The sequence below is a fragment of the Musca autumnalis genome, unplaced genomic scaffold, assembly GCF_047663935.1.
Source record: "Musca autumnalis isolate F117 unplaced genomic scaffold, ASM4766393v1 scaffold_1, whole genome shotgun sequence".
NCBI classification, from domain to species: domain Eukaryota; kingdom Metazoa; phylum Arthropoda; class Insecta; order Diptera; family Muscidae; genus Musca; species Musca autumnalis.
The window spans coordinates 245,322,524-245,341,562 of NW_027411644.1; the positions used below are offsets into that span (position 1 = coordinate 245,322,524).

Consider the following 19,039-nt stretch of genomic DNA (forward strand, 5'->3'; position numbering starts at 1 on the left):
AGATAGTTAGCACCATCTGAGGCATAAGTCTGGTCCCTATCTACATAAATAAAAATCAAATGTCGTTCGTTGTTATTGGCATCAGTTCAGAACAGCTGGACCTATTTGGATAATTCTTTTTTTTTTTTTTTTTTGAAATGTCCGTCATAACCCAATATAGGCTTTTATGCTAAGAAAGTTTGGCCACCCCCACTTTTTTCAATTTTCAATTTTAATCTTTCCTACAAAAAATACTGAACTGATTTTCCTGAAATTGTCATGGAATGTATAGCGATGGGCCCCGGTAAAAATAGGCTTAATATTTTGTTGAATTTCGGTAGGGGCGGGGTACTTCCCCTATACCCTATTTCTTTAAAAATGCTATATCTAGATAAATAAAAATCAAATGTCGTTCTTTGGTAATGGCATCTGTTGAGAACGGCTAGACCGATTTGGATAATTTTTTTTTTTTTTTTTTGAAATATTCGTCGTAACCCAACTTAGGTTTTTATGCAAAGAAAATTTTACTTGGCCCACTTTTTTCAATTTTCAATTTTAATCTTTTCTACAAAAACTACTGAACTAATTTTCCTGAAATTGTCAGGGAATGTACAGCGATGACACCCGGTGAAAATAGGTTACTTATTTTTTTAAATTTCTTTGAAAGCGCTATATCTTTATAAATAAATATCAAATGTCGTTCGTTGGTAATGACATCAGTTAAGAACGGCTGGGCCGATTTGGAACATTTGAAATGTTCGCCATAAAATTTGACCACGCTCACTATTACACCCAATTTTTTTCAATTTTAATCTTTCCTACAAAAACTACTGAACCAATTTTCCTGAAATTGTCAGGTAATGTACAGGGATGACCCTCGGCCAAAATAGGCTACAAATTTAGTTGAAAATGCTATATTTACAATAATTACGAATGTATCGGTTTGAAAATTAATTTTCGAGATTCCCAAAGACTTAACCACTACCTCTTTTCAAAGTATGTTACATATAAAAAACAACTGAACCGATTCTCCTAAAATTTTCAGGGAATGTACGGGTGAAATAGGATGCATATTTTCCTGAATTTCTAAGGGGGCGGAGTACTTCCCTTTGCTATATTTAAAAAAACGCCATATCTTTATGTATAAAAATCAAATGCTGTCATAACCCAACAGACTACATATTTTATTGAATTCCAGAGGGGGCAGGGTACTTCAACTATGCAATATTTTTGAAAAATTATTTGCAAAAATTAATCGGTTTAACAACTTTCGGATTAATCAACATGTAGGTACTTCTTTGGGTCCAAAAGACCCGACAACGCCTTTTTAAAATACGTTATTACTCCAATACTACTGAAACGATTTCTATCAAATTTGCAGCAAAAGCTCAATGTTTGCCGTTGTTATGTATATTTTATTAATTTCGGAGGAGGTGGAGTACCTTCCCCACGCCTTTATTTGAAACGATATATGTATAAACCAAACTTATGATTATATTGGTTTCAGCATATATTTTGGGAGGCAATGGGGTTGTGTGTACCCTAGGTACATATTTAGAGCCAAAATACCGGTTCACGCCGACTTTTTAAATATGTTATATCTTGAATACTGATGACCATGCCCACTCTTCTTAATACATCTTTTTCCAAGATTACTGAAGCTAATTTCATGCAATTTTAGGAAATGTTCAGGAATGTCACGTGGTCCAAAATGCTATATGTTTGCAGATGAATTTGGGGGCGTATTGTTTATAATCGCTTTATTTGCTAAACGTAGGGGATGGAAGATACCAAGGAACGGTCCTGACCGGCCTTAACATCGCAAAGCCCAGGATTTACATTGGTCGATCTTTCATCTCAAGTTGACACTAACCTCCCCGTGGTGACACCAGGGGAACTGCCTTTAACACCCGTTAAAGGTAGTGAGTTAACATGTGCCGCGCGTTCACCCATAAGAACGTTAAAAACTTGGGTTTGGGCGTCGGGTTAGTAACCCTCCCCTAGAAAAAACAGCCTACTATGAAAAAACGAAAGAAAATAAAAAACCCCCTCAAAAGTTGACGAAACCCGCAAACGTTTTAAGGACCATGATCTGCGAATCTGCACCTGGAATGTTCGCACTCTTTATAGAGAAGTTGCAGTTTACGCATTGGCAGATGTACTTGCAAAGTACAAGGCCAACATTACTGCCATACAGGAAATAAGATGGAACGGGAATGGTGTCACAACAACACCTAAAGGTGACGCACTGTATTATAGCTGCCATGACAGAAAGCATGAGTTTGGTTGCGGATTTGTAGTTGGTCGTAGGTTAAAACTTCAGGTCTCCAGCTTCACCCCAGTGAATGAAAGCCTCACTGCGCTCATGCTCCCACTGAAGATAAGGACGAACAGACCATCTCGATATTCATAAGTGCACCTGGCTGTCGCCAGATCAAAGAACAAGAAATCAAATTGATCACGTTGTGATAGATGAAAGACATGCATTAAGCATGTTGGATGTACGATCGTTCCGAAGTGCAAACATAGACTCGGACCACTACCTTGTTGCAGCAAAGGTACGTACCATATTAAACGTAGCAAGCAAAGTGCGAACAGATACAACACGGAAGTTGGACATCGGTAAGCTGCAATCACAATAGATAGCCACAGCATATTCCACTCAACTGGCCCAACTGCTTAATCGAAGCACTTCTCGTCCCGATAACATATCAGGACAATGGCAAAACATTGCCCACTCCATGCAAACAGCCGCAAAATCAGTACTTGATTACCAGAGACCTCCACCAAGAAATCCATGGTATGACCAGGAGTGTACTGCAGCTACCGAATAGAAAAATGCGGCATATAGGGCTACTTTACAATCAGTAGCAACGAGGAGAGAGGAGAAACGTCTTTTCCGCAGGAAAAAGAGAGAGATCGAAAAGCGGGAGTGTGAACAAATCGAGATGTACAGGAGACAGAATGAAGTCCGAAAATTCTACCAAAGAGTGAAACATCAAACTGATGGCTTTGGCACTGGCACATCCTCCTGTAGAGGCCAGCAAGGTAATTTGGTAACTGATATAGATAGTGTGCTAAGGATATGCTAAGGTAAGAGCATTTTTCCAGACTGTTGGTATCCATTAGTAGCGAAGTCGACGGAGATACCACAGATCCAATTCCAGAAGATGGTATTGAATGTATACCACCCGGCCAAGATGAGGTTAAGACAGCAATAAACCGGTTGAAGAATAATAAGGCAGCAGGAGCTGATGCCCTACCAGCCGAGCTGTTTAAAACCGGAGGCGACACGCTGATAAGGTGTATGCATCAGCTAGTAAGCTCCATCTGGCAGGAAGAACGCGTACCCGACGATTGGAACCTGAGCATCCTGTGTCCCATCCATAAGAAAGGAGAAAAGACTTTATGCCCCAACTATAGGGGCATAAGACCCTATCGCCTACAAGATAGTGTCAGGGATATTGTGTGAACGACTAAAGCCCATGGTCAATAAAATAATTGGATGCGGCTTTAGACCTGGCAAGTCCACCATTGACCAGATATTTACCCTGCGGCAAATCATGGAGAAGACCCAAGAGATGCAGATCGACACCTACAACCTTTTTGTCGATTATAAAGCAGCCTTCGACAGCCCGATACGTTCAAAAGTATTCCAAGCCATGTCTGAATTTCGTATCCCCTCAAAGCTCTTTCGGCTTTGTAAAATGACTCTAACTGACACAAGATTTTCAGTAAAAATAGGAAAGAACCTCTCCGAAGAGTTTTGTACCAATAGAGGTTTCAGGCAAGGAGACAGCCTTTCGTGTGATCTTTTCAACATCCTGCTAGAAAAGGTTATATGAAAGGCAAATGTCCAAAGAAGTGGCACAATCTACACCAATAGCCACATGTTACTTGCTTATGCTGATGATATAGACATCATGGGACGATCAGTAAAAGAAGTCACCGATACCTTTATGAAGGTCGAAGGAGAATCTACTAAAGTGTTTCTGGCGGTAAACGACGAGAAGACAAAGCTGATGGGGTCGACGAGCAATGCGTCCATTGAGATCAGACCAACTGTTGAAATTGGTTCCTATAATTTTGAGGAAGTAAAAGACTTCGTATACCTCGGCACCGCCGTACACACAACAAACGATATCAGTTGTGAAATAAAAAGAATAATTGTATTGACCAACAAATGCTACTTTGGCTTAAGTAAGCACTTTAAAAACAAAGTCACAACTCGTCAAACAAAAATAACGCTTTACAAAACACTGATACTGCCCGTGCTGATGTATGGTTCCGAAGCCTGGGTACTTGCGCAAGCGGATAAGGCAGTGCTTGGCCTGTTTGAGAGAAAAATTCTTCGAAATATCTACGGACCAATCTGCGTTGACGGTGAATATCTACGTAGTATGTACCTCGAGCTGTATCTGCTATACAACGGCATCAATATAGTTAAACGTATCGAGATGCAGCGATTGCGTTGGCTAGGCCATATAATAAGAATGAGCGTTGGTGAACCCGCTAAAAAGGTGTATAAATTCGAGCCACATGGCGGTGCACACAGAATTGGCAGGCCAAACAAGTGGATGAAGAGATGACACGGTGCGGTATTACAGAAAGCGAAGCAATAAACAGAGAGAATTGGAGATCTTTTCTTAGTTCGGTTTATGGAACAAATGTTCTGTAATGCATCGCCTTGCAAATTAATTTTCGAGACATCGACGGTTGTGCCCCCGATCAAGAATAACGATATATTTAAAAATTTCGTTAAATGGTGAGGTCCAACGGTCCATCAGCTATGAAAAACTAAAACATATAAGTCTCAATCAGCCGGGAATTCGACTTAACCATTTTTTAGCTTTTATAATTAGATAGCTTTAGGATAAAGACAGGGGACATGGACGATAATAAATCCTTAACAGCATCAATGGTCGAAAAAATCCAACAAAGTCCGTAAGAGAAAATTAAGTTTACAGATGAATTTAAAATCCTCTTCGGTTTGATAATGAACCGAAAAAGTGAGGTAGAAAGTACCCAGTTTTAAAATGTCAGGCATAAAGTCCATAAAATTTGTCATTAAAACTCATTAGGAGAGGTTATCAACCCGAACGGGGTCTGCTAGTTTTAATTAAAAGTTGACAAGACTGTTGCTATCGTTGGAACTTTACGACTACTTTTTATTGGTCGCTAACTTACCAAATACTATTTTAATTTTAGCGATTTTTGTCGTTAACTCAAAAAATGAGTTAGAGAATAGCACTACTGGTGATTGAATCCGAGCCAAATTGACAAAATAGCGAACACACGACGAAACTTTTGTACGTCAAAGAAAATCTTCGTTACAAAAAGGATCTGCTGTGTAAAATTCACATTTTAGTGTTTAAGACAAGGCAGAGCTTTGAAATTTTGTGCAGAAAAGCTTCGGAAATTTGTTATTTGCTCTGCGATTTATATATATAGATCGAATAATTATAGCCAACTTGTCAATTGTATATTATTAAATAAACGAATATTGTCTAAACAGTTCCAATTTTCGATATCCAGTATTATATTTGTAATTTATGCATGTAATTTCTAAAACTAATCTAAAAAAATTAATATACACATGTGATTTTGTAATATATATGGGATTATTTATTACAGTTGAATAAATTAATAATAAAACAAAGTCCGATTTTAATTTAGACTGCTATAAATCTAATGATAAACTAATACAATCACCATAATAGTCTCAGACAGCTGGCAACTATGTTTTGCGGTAAACGTTTGGTGGTCAGCGCTATACCAATGATGCTGTGTATCTCTGTGTGCACGCTGTCATTTGACCATGTTATCGTAATTGAATTCTATCTATGCTCATGTTTACATAAACATCCTTGTTGTGCGAGGGGATGGATTTCGTTGCGTTGTGGTTGGTTTGTGAAATTAACGTGTTTTTTTCTTTGCTTTGCGTTTTGTTGCTATTTTTGCAATCCCCATAATAGACAATGGGAGAATGTCTAAGTGGGCTTGGCGCGCCATATGCCGCCAGCCAGCCAGCTACTGCAAATGAATACGTGCGTAAAATATTTCGAATAATGTCATTAGCTTGCAATTCATTTGGGCATATAATTAATAAATTTCCATTAAACAATATTTAATTTAATTTTAAAATCGATTGTTTTGCATGTGTTGTAGTTAAGCAGAAGTACTTACATGACCGTATAAATGAAATGAAACCAAATGAGACTTATTTTGTGGTTTTGCATAAATGCTGGTAACTAAATGTAATTACGAATAGTAAATTGTTGAACGGTTGGGAGATGGGGGTGAATAGAAATATGTAAAATTCAGTTAATTGTTTTTCATATTAAGTTAGAGATTTTGTTATTAAAAAGGGGATATGCCAATAGAAACGGACTAAATGGTTGGTTATTTATGTTTAAAGCAAAATAGAAAATAAACAATATTGGGCGCATTACAGGTAAAAGCTCAGTTACAGGGCCCATTTATAATGTCATTCAGTGAGACTGGGTGGCAAGGCCCAGGACATATCGTGGTCGCCTTTTCATCTCATGTGGGGGCTGACCTCCTTGGCGTGTCACCAGGGTAAGCTTTAACACCCGCTAAAGCTGCCATATGCCGCGTGTTTACCCATAACATAAAAACATGGGTTGGGCGTCGTGTTAGTTATTCATTCCTATAAAAACATTCTACTATGAAAATCCAAAGAAAGGTGGACAAAAACAAAAGTAACGACGACCACCGTTTTAACACCCGTTTTAAGCAGGGTTTCGGATTTGGAGTCGGAATCTAGCAAATTTTTCTGGAGCCAGAGTCGTGAAAAAAACTCGACTCCAACTCCGGGCAAAATAATTGTTTCTACATTTATCAAAAGAATTTTTTATTTGATTTTTATATATTACAGAGATAAACATTAATTAAATTTTAGTGGATCGTTTATTCATTTTATAAGAAATCTATGAGAAAACATGTAAGCAAAGGCTACATTGTCATTTGTTTCTGAGTCGGTTTCTTAATGTATGATGTGATAGAATGCGATGGTGTTTATAGCAAAACTTTTTATATACACTTTGTAATACTTTTTTCAGTGGTCCAGATTGAAACAAAAATATATGATCTACCTAATTTTTTGAACTTTGCTGAAGTTAGCTTTACATAATATTTTAGCGACACGACTATAAAAAATATGGTAGTAATTTTGTTACATATTGTTGCGATCCATTTCCTGACTACAGGAAATGCCACATATGGTTCGTAATTTCTCCTCATATGGGCATATTTTTCTTGTGGAAAATCATAATTTGAATATGTTTACATTTATATTTGGTTATATTTATATTTGGTTATTATTCCAAGAGTGTAATACAAATTTGCACCATAATTTCTCTAAAAAACTCAGAGATCCAACTTTAAGGTCTCAGGTCTAATATAAAATATCGCGGTAAATATATTGTCTTCTATGGCGTTTTGGACGAAAACTAAGCGGCAAATTCGTACTCCGCTCCTGTTATTCCAGGATTATAATCTTATAAATATGTATTATAATTGTAGTTGCATCCCAACGTTATGTTAAAAAGTTCCCTTATATAGAATTGACTTTAACTATCAGGAATGCTCGGGCAGTCACTTGTATACAATTTTATGTAAATGTATGTGATGTATTTTTCTTTCAATAAGGACCTTTAACGTTTATAGCAGGAACACTGAAATATGCAACTTTTCTCTTGAAATCGTTGTCAAATGAATAATACTAAAGTTTTTTTTTTTAACATAATTTGCTTTTGAGCATTTGACAGGGTTTTGTAGTAACAAATTGGAGGTTTTATAAATGCGCTCCACTTTTACTGTGACATCTGAAATGTGTTCTTTATTAGATTTCGTTATAAATCTTCCTATATAAGAATGGCATTATGTGGACAAAATGGGGCCCTACCACCTATTTATTAAACGTAGAAATATAAAGCATTTAAAATATTTGTATACCATCAGCCTTTAGGCTCTAGAGCAGGCGAGCCTGTACAAATGCAAATATATTTTCATAGTTACCCAACATACTGTTAATAGGAAAAATTTCTGTATTGAAAATTTTCATTTCAAAAACAATAGCTGTAATTTTTAATTGTGTGAGTGAACAAATTGACACATTCCGACAGCCCATATTCTCTAGAGCAAGGCTGCTCAAAGGGCGCACTTCCCCTGTCGGTGTGGGTCAATTTGCTCACTCACACAATTGAAAAAGAGAACTTTTGTTTTTGAAATTTTTTCCATTACACAAGACAACCCAACAAACCAACATTACTCGAACAAAACATCATATTTGAATTATAAATTCTTGTGTAGCCACTGGAGAATAAACGAAACTTGATTCTCTTGAAGATAATGAATGTGTATGCTAATTATTAGCTTATCCGTGTAATTGTAGAATGTATTTATACGAATTGTTTTTCGTAAATTTTATAAAATCAGACTGAATGGTATGTTGGGAAACTACCAAAATGTTTGTGTTTCAAAACCAACACAATAACAAAATGTGTTTGTATGTGTGTGAGCAGGCCTACTCTAGAGGGTATATACACTTTGATACGATACAAAATGTGCCTCAACGAAATAACGGTCTTAGACCCCAAGTATGTTTGGACGAAATTTGTTTCAGACAATTTTGAGTCGATTTAGCCATGTCCGTCTTACTGGCTCGTGCGCACGATAACTCTCGAACGGATCTACCGACTCGAACCAAACTTTTGGTATCGTAATATTTTGTACGAACTTAGTTTAAGTTCGAAGATGGACCATAATGGTCCACAAAAGTTCAACAATTTTCTGTAAAATGCACAGAAAAAAAATTAGCAACGATTTGATAAACAAATTCAAATATTCAATTAAATTTTGATTGATTTTTTGCCGATAAACGAATCGTCATATTTACAAACGTGTTTATCCAACATTTCCCCAAAACATTTTCATGTTTTTGACGTGCTGTTGTTTTCACGTAGTTAGTTATTGAAAACATAATAACTTTTATTTCATCGTCTTTTAAAAAGTTAGTTTCATTTTAGTTAGTTACAAAATACAAACAAATTTTGATAAAGCTGTTTATCGGAAAGTTTTTTTTTCTGTGTGGTGTGAACGATAACTCTCGAAGGGAGCAATCGATTTGGTGCAAACTTTGAACATCGTATTATTCATTGCAGATATAGATCGAGTTCGAATATGGTCTATATCGGTCCACTCCTTCGGGTACGTCCCACACAAAATTCGGATAAAGTGAAATTTAAGAGCTCTTGTTTTTTGCAGTATGTTGTCCTTGCGGCTCCTTTTACGGCGGTGCAACTATTTTCTTGCGCCAGTCCATAGACGGGACCAATCAAAATGACAAATCCGCAAGATAATTCTCGCAGGGAGTTTCTGATTGGTCCAAACTTTGCAATATCGTATTACTTCATCCATTCATGTATGTATATATGGACTATATCGGTTCCGTTCTTCCGGTACCTCCCACACAAAATTTGGGAAAAAGTGAAGTTTAACAGCTCATCTCCAATCGTTTTCATATTTTTTTTTTTGCAACAAGTGTTTCTTCTGTCCCTGTTACGAGGGGGCAATTTTTCTGGGGCAGTTTCATACTTTCTGAGATAAAGACCCAAAAGCTCCAAAAAAGCCTGTCGGCAAGCCTTGGGTAATACGATAAATAACCTTCGGAGGGAGAAACCTATTTTTTCCAAATGTTGTACATCGTATTATTTCTAACAGACTCGGACTACATAGGACCACTCTTTCGTCTGCGATCGTTTTTAAATTTTTGAAAACATGTGTGTATGCGGCCCTAGTTACGAAGTTACAAGATTGATACTTCCTTTAGGTCCGTCTGAGGAGACTGACAATTTCTTACTAGTTTGATAAAATTTATATGCAAAATATTTTTGGACATGTAGTTGGTACACAATCAGTGTAAGTCAATGTAGTTTCTAGTGATTATCGGAAAGAATTTAGGGGGTAAATAGAATCAAAAACATAATTTTATACGATTTTGTTGCTACTTTGTGAGTCGTAATAATTGTCCGATTTCTGATATCTTATCACAATAGTGAAAAAAAAAAATTCTTGGAAAGCTAGTGTCCAGGTGCAGTGGTGTAAGTTACCACATATCGGTCCATTCCCGTACTGTTGCTCTCACTTGTTTTGACTTATTTCTTTTTTATAGAAGTCCTACAAGTTTTCTGCTAGAAGTCTTACTGGTCTTCTCATCTTATATTCTATGAGAGGACATATAGCACTACTATGAAAGAGCTTGTTGTCTTCAACAATCCTACTGACCATCAACATGAAGACCAACATAAGTCCTTATATCTTTTATGAGGACACGTTCTGGACTTCATTGAAGAGATCAGAACAATTCCTATGAATAGACCAACTGGTCTTCTACATTCGTCTGTCTGTGTGTTGACTAGTGTTTTACCATAAATCTCGAATATATTGGTAAAATTTTCCTTTCCACTCTTTCGGGTACAATTCCTCAAAAGTTCAAAATGTGTGAGCTTAAGTTAAGTACTACAAACTTTTGGATTGAATCCAGTAGTACATATGAATCAGTTTACATTTATATAAATTTACAAGTTTTGTCGTTTGAAAATTTTAATTAATAAACAATCCAAAGAAGATTTTGTTCTCATATCCCGAACGATGACATGCCTGCTTCAAAACCTCTTATACACGGGTTATATGATGACAATTTTTGAATTAATTAACTTTCGAGTTGAGCTGTTATGACCTTAGAGATACAGTGAAAAATTGTTAATCCACCAAAGTCCAACACATTCAACCATTATGTTACGTTTCACGGGTGGTTAAGTCCTATCATCAGGCATATTAGAGGGTTATTTTAGTGGGTGGACGAAGGCTAAGCATGGAAACTAGCAGTTATTATCACAAATCATTCGTAAACTGTATATTCGAATTATTTATTTTTATACCCTTCACCATAATATGGAGGGTATATTAAGTTTGTCATTCCGTTAGTAACTCATAGAAATAATCATTTGCGACCCTATAAAATATATTTATTCTTGATCAGTGTAAAATTCTAAGTTAATTTAGGGATGTCCGTATCTCCATCCGTCCGTCTGTTGTAATCACGCTATCTTCCGAATGAGTCGAGCTACAAGGCTGACATTTTGTACACATGTGTTTTTGGTCTAAACTTAGGTCAAGTTCGAAGATGGGCTATATCGGTCCACGCTTTGGAATATCCCCCATATAACGGTACCGCCCGATTTCAGATATTTTGAATTTTTAGTCACATTTTCAGATCAAATTAACTATAATTTGACGTTAAGGGTTCCCAGTGACCAAAAATTATGGACATAGGTCCACATTTTTGTATAGCCCCCATATAACGATACCGCCCGATTTCAGATATTTTGACCTTTTTAGCAATATTTTCAGACAGAATTAGCTATAATTTGACATTTAGGTTTCCCAATGACCAAGAAACTTCTGTACCAGAAATTATGGACATATGTCCACGTTTTCTTATAGCCCACATATAACGATACCGCCCGATTTACGGTATTTTGACGGTTTTACCTACATTTTCTGTCCGAATTTGCTATAATTTGGCATTTGGGGTTTCTAGTGTTCAAGTAACTTCTCCACCTAAAATTGTGGCTAGGTACTTTCGCAAGATAAAGGAAACAAATAATTCCATATTAGCTCAGAGTATTTCATGGCGGAGGGTATAAAAAGTTCGGCCCGGCCGAACTTAACGCTTTTTAACTTGTTTTTAAGTTAGTTATTTAATTCTAAACTTTTTTTCAATGCTTTTCTTCCACTTTTATTTGTATTTGTCATTCTGTATCAGATGATTTGATCATCAATATTTGTCATCGGTAGCAAGTTGATGGTGCCTTAGAACGCTAAGACGCCGGCAACCGTGTCATTTGGTTGTCATTTTATAGTGATTTTTGAATTTTTGTTGGAGATGTTTTGTGGCCACTGGGAACCTCAAGTGTCGAACTTAAACCCTATTGACATCTGTCTTCATTAGGCCATATTCCGATATGTGTGTAGCTAAATCAAAACTTTAGGTATATGTATAAAAGTCGGATTCTCTTATTTAACAAGTAAAAAAGTATCAGTCGGCTTTGCCGACAGAGATATACATACCCGCAGCCTATGTGAACTGAAACTTTCATCTACGGATGTATTTAGAGTCTTTTCTGAATTTTGTCTATTTTGGAAGTGGACCACTTTGGACCAATATGCCAGGAAGCGTGGACTTGTCCACGAAAACATAATATCGCTGTAAACAGGATCACAACAAACATCATCGGTATACATTTCCAAAGGATCTTCGAACAGACCCTAAACTGCACAGGAGAGAACCGATACGGGCCGAGATAAACTAAAGTTGGACAAAATATTAGGAGATCCCGTTCAAGAGATATCGTGTATACCATTTTAGTGACATTTTTAAATATTGGGGGGAAGTACCGGAAGTTGTGGGCCGGTATTGCCCATCTTCGAACTGGAACTGGAAGTGTGGACAAAATATGACGATAGTAAATTTTGGACCAAATCGGTTGAGCAGTTCGAGAGTTATCGTGCTCTTCATCCACTACATCTGGGCTGTTTCGGGCTGTTTTCTCAAGAAGAATGGATTTGCCCCTGGAAAAACTTTTACCGTCGTAACTGAGGCAGCGAATGCAAGTTGCTTCAATAAAAACCAAAAAGATTCTGGAGCAGCTCTTAAAGTGAAATTATCCGAAATTTCGTATGGGAGGTAGGGGTCGACAAATAAAGACCATATTTGAACCTGATTTATATCTGGTAGATATATTAGGATGAATACAGTATGGACCAAATCGGTCACTCCCTTCAAGTGTTATCGTGCGCACAATTTTTCTGAAATTTTTTTAACTTTTATGGGGAGGTACCTTAGGAGTGGGCAGATAGGGCTTACCTTCGAACTGAAACGAAGTTTGAAAAAAATATTACCAAGGCCAAATTTTGGACTGATCGGCATATCCGTTCGAGAGTTATCTTGCGCTCCAACCACTACACATGGTGTTATAAGGTTTGTTTACACATTTCAGGCTATTTTAATAGAAACAATGGACTTGCCCCTGATGAAAATTGTACTGTCGTATGGGGTCAGTGAATGCAAGTTGTGGGGGAGGTACCGGAAGGAGTGGACCGATATAACCCATCTTCGAACTTAAGCTAAGTTTGGACAAAATATTACGAAAGCCAAATTTTGGACCGAGTCGGTTGATCCATTCGATAGTTGTCTTGCGCTCCAGCCAGCCAGACAGACAGACGGACGGACATTGCTAAATCAACTCCAAATTGTCTGCAACGGATTTCGTCTAAACATACTCGGGGTCTAAAACCACTATTTCGCTGAGGCATATTTTGCCAGTATGAAAGTGTATGTACATTAGGGATATAACTTTTTGCACTTTTTTGCAAATATCAAAAATACCACCACATAGCCGTGTAGAGCATGAAAAACTATTATGAAATACGGTGTCAATTTTTCTCTATCGCGAAAAAAGTTTCCGCACCAAATGCATTGAAGTTCTGTAATGCATTTTTTTAATTTTATCTGTCATAACAACATATTTGTTTTTCATTAAAATTTTTATTTTTTTGTAATCTAATTTAAAATCACTATCAAAGCGTTCTGGACCAATTTGTTCTCAAATCGCGCCATTTCGGACCATATTAGGATTTTTGACACTATTGCAATTTTTGGTTTTTCTTTATAAACTCGTGAATTTTATGTTTATATTTTTTTAACCTATCGGACAAGAGAATATGGGGTCATTTGCAACGAATTCGCGAAAGTTACAGGCTGTTTTTGTTGACTTTGCCTGTGAGAATTGTATTTTTTCTAGAAATATTTATTCAAACAAAGCAAATTTAAAATTATAAGTAGAAAAAGCATCAAAAGGGTTTTAGTAATCAAAGTTGGTGCGGAGACTTTTTTCACCGAATCTATCTTAGAAACGCGTTTTCATTATTAGGACAAAATTCCCCACATGGTACTGGTGTTGTATTTTTGAAGAAAACAAATACGATTCTCACAAGCAAAGTCAACAAAAAGAACCTGTAACTTTCGCGAATTCGTTGCAAATGACCCCATATTCTCTTGTCCGATAGGTAAAAAAATATAAACATAAAATTCACGAGTTTATAAAGAAAAACCAAAAATTGCAATAGTGTCAACAAAATCTTAATATGGTCCGAAATGGCGCGATTTGAGAGCATATTGGTCCAGAACGCTTTGATAATGATTTTAAATTAGATTACAAAAAAATAAAAATTTTAATTAAAACCAAATATGTTGTCATAACAGCTAAAATTAAAAAATGCATTACTGAACTTCAATGCATTTGGTGCGGAAACTTTTTTCGCGATAGAGAAAAATTGACGCCGTATTTCATAATAGTTTTCCATGCTCTACAAGGCTATGTGGTGGTATTTTTTTGGTTATAGCCCTAATGTACATACCCTCGTTAGCATAAATGCTGAGGGTATACGAGTAAAATGGGCAATTTTGATCTAAAACTGCCACAAGGTCAAATGATTTTGATAATCGATATCAGTAAAATTGCGACCTCAAGAGTGATTACAGGGTTTAGATGGACACCAGACGGACGGCCAGATAGGGCTTAAACGACTCAGAATGCGAAGAGAAGTCGGTTGGGATAATAACATGTGGGCCTACCTCTATTATTACTAAATAACTTATTATACCATCCCCACGTAGTGGTGTGGGGTAAAAGCTCTTTGGTATATTGGGGAATCATTTTTTTTAACGCAAATTTCAGAACTCCAATAAAAAGTTAGTTAAATGTGTAACATTGTCCGTGAAAAATTTAACCTAATATTATATTCTACATTTTTCTTTATAGGCGATGTTCGTTGGACCGTTGTAACATCAGATATTTCCAATGCCGAGGAGAATCGTGAAAATCTTATATTTTGTGAATTTCAGCCGGCAAAATGGTATCAACTCCGTATATCGGCGACAAATGATGCTGGTAAAACTACCGAACACTATCATTTTGCAACAACGAATATTGATGGCGTTACCATACCCCCACCTCCGGTATTTCCATCGGAAAATGATTTAATGAATGATTTAATAAATGCAACGAATCCCACCAATGGTGATTGGCTATCAACATTTATTGTCGTTGTTATTATAACTGTGGCAATAATAACAATGTAAGTAAAATATTGGAATTTTGTATATTTATCTAGTTGCATACGTAACGTAATGGGAAGAGTATATGCATAAACATTGAACGTTAACAATTTTTAAATAACATTTTAGTCGATAACGATAATTATCGGGAGAAATGAGGTGTAATGAAAAAACATATACAAATTTCAAAACTTCCTAATTTTACGAGGTTTTTTTGTAAAATTCAATTTTGAACATTACTTATGTTACATTTCCTCTCTCAAGTAGTTCCTACAACTCCATTTAGTGTAAATAAATATCCATTACACTTTGTGTGTTTCACAGACATTCTTAAATAATAAATGAATATTCTATTCTACAAAGTAATCTTTAAGAACATAAGCCATTTAGTTGAACTCTTAGTTCGAAACAGTGTAGCTGGCAGCTAACGTTGAAGAAAAAACGAATTTAATTAATCTCTTTCTCATATTAACTGACAGCAATAAAATACACTAGCCCCATTATGCTTTAAGATGAACGGACGAATTAACTTCTGTATGCCCTGTAATTAGTCTTCTTACTTCATCTTCAACGCCAGGGAGTTGTTGTAAGGGGTTACAGTTTTTCACAGTTGCCTTCTTGTTGTGTTTTTTCTACGAGTTTTTTTTTCGTTGTTGTTATTGTTCTTGTGAAAAAGGAAACTCATCTAATTCTCACGTTTTTAATTATGTGCCATTTTAACATTTTCCATGTTGTTTTTTTGCACATTTCTGTTTCTTTCTTTTCCTCCTCTTCTCCTTCTTCTGCTCACATTTGTTTTTTCTTCTTCTATTTTTCATGTTTTGCATCGTTACTGGATGAATGTTTTGCCATTGCCGCCACTTGTTTGTACGTGTGATTGTCTGCTTGTGCACTTAACCCCTCCAGAGCATTAACCATAAAACATCGTCGCACTCTATGTGGCCCACTGGCCGAGGGCTATGAATCCCGCACATTACCGGGTGAATACAAAGAAGACCATGACAATCGCCGCAATCAGCAGGTGTATAGCGCTTCACCTGTTAAAACAGTGGACAAAGGAAATGAATCAGGTGAGTCGAGTCAAGTCGAGTTGTGTTGAGACGACAAAGAGTAATGATGAGAAAAAAAAGAAACGACTGTTACGAAATGCACCACCACCAACAACAAAAAAGTAGATTAAAGTTTGTATTTAAATTGTAACACAATTCTACGGTGACTGAAGTTTATCAAGGGATCAAAATGGGAAATGTAGAAGTTAATTGATTTCTTTTTTTTTCTATTTCTGTAGTTTATGCTGAATAAATGTGAACTGAAATTAAAGGATCATATCGTAAATATTTTATGGACAATATTAGGAAAATACTGTTTACAATTGTTGTAACAATGCAGCAATGTACAAGGTTACACGAATATAAATATATAAATCCACTCAACAAATTGAGATTCCGCCTTCATAATCAACATTAGAGCCGTATTGATAGCTTAAGTAATATGAATTTATATTACTTAAGCTAATCGGGTCCGACAAGAACTTAAACATATTTGCAAAAAATCACTAATTTTACGTGTTTATATATACGTTTAGAGGCGGTATTATGCAAAAGCACCCTGTTATACGATACTTCTGGTGAGTACATGGTGCGATTTTGACATGTTAACTGTCCGGTAAGTTCTTGGATCTGATAAATATCTCGACCTCATGCATCCAGTACCATTTCTGTCCTCCAGGACAATAAAAAACACTTTCTACATTTTTTGTCAACTTTTTTGTATAAGGGGACAAATTCTATTATCTTTCGACCTGGTGATCAAGTACATTTTTTCAAGTCATATAACTTAAATATTGATGTAAATCGACGAGAAGTACTCGGGTTTACTACACCAAAAACAATACCACACATTTTTTTTGAAATTTCTATAAACAAGTAAAAAAGTATCAGTCAGCTTTGCTGACAGAGATATAGCCTCAGCCTGTGTATATTGAAACAATTTTTTCCCAAAAACATATGTATTTAGGGGATTTTAAAAACTTTGGATGTATGAACCGACAAAAATGTTGATTAGGATAAAGATCAAAAGTTTTGCGGAGATGATACTTAAAGGAATGGATCGACATTGACCATTATGGAAGTGGATCTCCAGCCACTACATATGGTGCCATAGGGGGTTTTTACACGTTTACCATCGTAATTGAGGCAGCGAATGCAAGTTGCTTCAACAAAAATCAAAGTGATTCGATAACAGGTCTTAAAGTGAACTTTTCCATAATTTTGTGTGGGAGGTACCGGATGGAGTGGACAAGCATAGTCCATATTTGAACCTGATTTATATCTGGTAGATATATTAGGATGTGTAAAGTTTTTGAACTTTTGTGGGGGAGGTACCTGAAGGAATGGACCGATATTGCTTATCTTCAAACTTAAACTATGTATGAACAAAATATTACTAAGGCCATATTATTGACCGAATCAGCAGATCCGTTCGAGAGTTATCTTGCGCTCCAACCACCTCACAGGGTTTCATGGGGTTTTTTTGCAACTTTCATGCTATTTTCTCAGGAAGTATGGACTTGCCCCTGATGAAACTTGCACCGTCGTATGGAGGGCAGTGAATACAAGTTGCTAAAACAAAAACCAAAGCGATTCGAGAGATGGCCCTAAACTGAACTTTTCCGAAATTTTTTGGGGGAGGTACAGGAAGGAGTGGACCGATGTAGCTCATCTTCGAACTTAAACTAAGTTTGGGCAAAATATTACTAAAGCCAAAATTTGAACCAAATCGGTTCATCCGTTCGAGAGTTATCGTGCGCTCCAGCCAGCAGGACAGACAGACAGACAGACGGACGGACATGGCTAGATTGACTCCAAATTGTCTGAAACACATTTCGTCCAAACATACTTGGGGTCTAAAACCATTATTTCGATTAGGCACATTTTCATCGTATCAAAGTGTATAGACCCTCCTTAGCCTAAAGGCTGAGGGTATAAAAATGCAATTTTTCCTGGAAATTACTGTTTTCCCAAAATTGTGCTATTTTAGTATACCGATGTCCTTGGTATGTATCGGAGGGGTTTGTATAGATTTATCGGTGACAAGTCTTTTTTTAACATCTCCAAGAGATCTACTGACGGAAGAAATATCTATATCCAAACGAGTAAGACAAGGTTGTACTCTGTCCCCACTACTGTTTAATATTTATTCGGAAAAAATATTCAAAAAAGCAATAAATAACGGTGAAGAAGGAATCCTCATAAATAATGCTTATATAAACAATATCAGATACGCTGACGATACTACACTAATAGCAGACAGCCTATCAGGTTTACAAAATCTTGTCACCAGACTAACGGCGTGTAGTTTAAGATATGGACTAAGATTAAACATCAAGAAAACTAAATATATGATAATAAGCAGAAAAAAAAACAATTATGAAAACATGAATATAATAATTCACAACACTCCACTCGAGAGAGTGTCTCAATAAATAATCAGTGGAATTACTCCAAAGAAATTAAATGCCGGATAGAAATGGCAAGAGACGCCTTTCACAAATATAAACAAGTGAGCCAAGGCTATAGTCGGGTCGGGGCCGACTATGTGATACCCTACACCACTACTCCTGTTCATAAGCTTTTGACTAATAAAATTCAAAATATTAAAATTGGGATAGCTTAGCGCCTTTGCTCTGAATGTCTTCATTAACACAGGTCAATTTTTTTGAAACGCATTTAAGTGCATCGACAGTACAACCCAAATGAAAAATGGAGAAGTGGGATGTATGCCAACCATCAATAGGCTTCTTTCTCTGTTAGACCCCCATCAACCCCCAAAATTTCGTGAGGATCCGATCTAAAT

General features: G+C 36.4%; 1 protein-coding gene across 3 annotated transcripts in view; it reads left to right on the forward strand.

Moving 5' to 3' along the window:
- The window catches only part of Dscam3 (Down syndrome cell adhesion molecule 3), a 457,425-nt gene that overhangs the window by 414,075 nt on the left and 24,311 nt on the right, over positions 1-19,039 (forward strand). For all 3 annotated transcript variants that reach the window (XM_073960642.1, XM_073960641.1, XM_073960643.1), the window contains 2 exons: positions 14,889-15,204; positions 16,091-16,254. In XM_073960642.1, the coding sequence (XP_073816743.1) occupies positions 14,889-15,204; positions 16,091-16,254 (480 nt within the window). The remainder of the gene's footprint in view (positions 1-14,888; positions 15,205-16,090; positions 16,255-19,039) is intronic.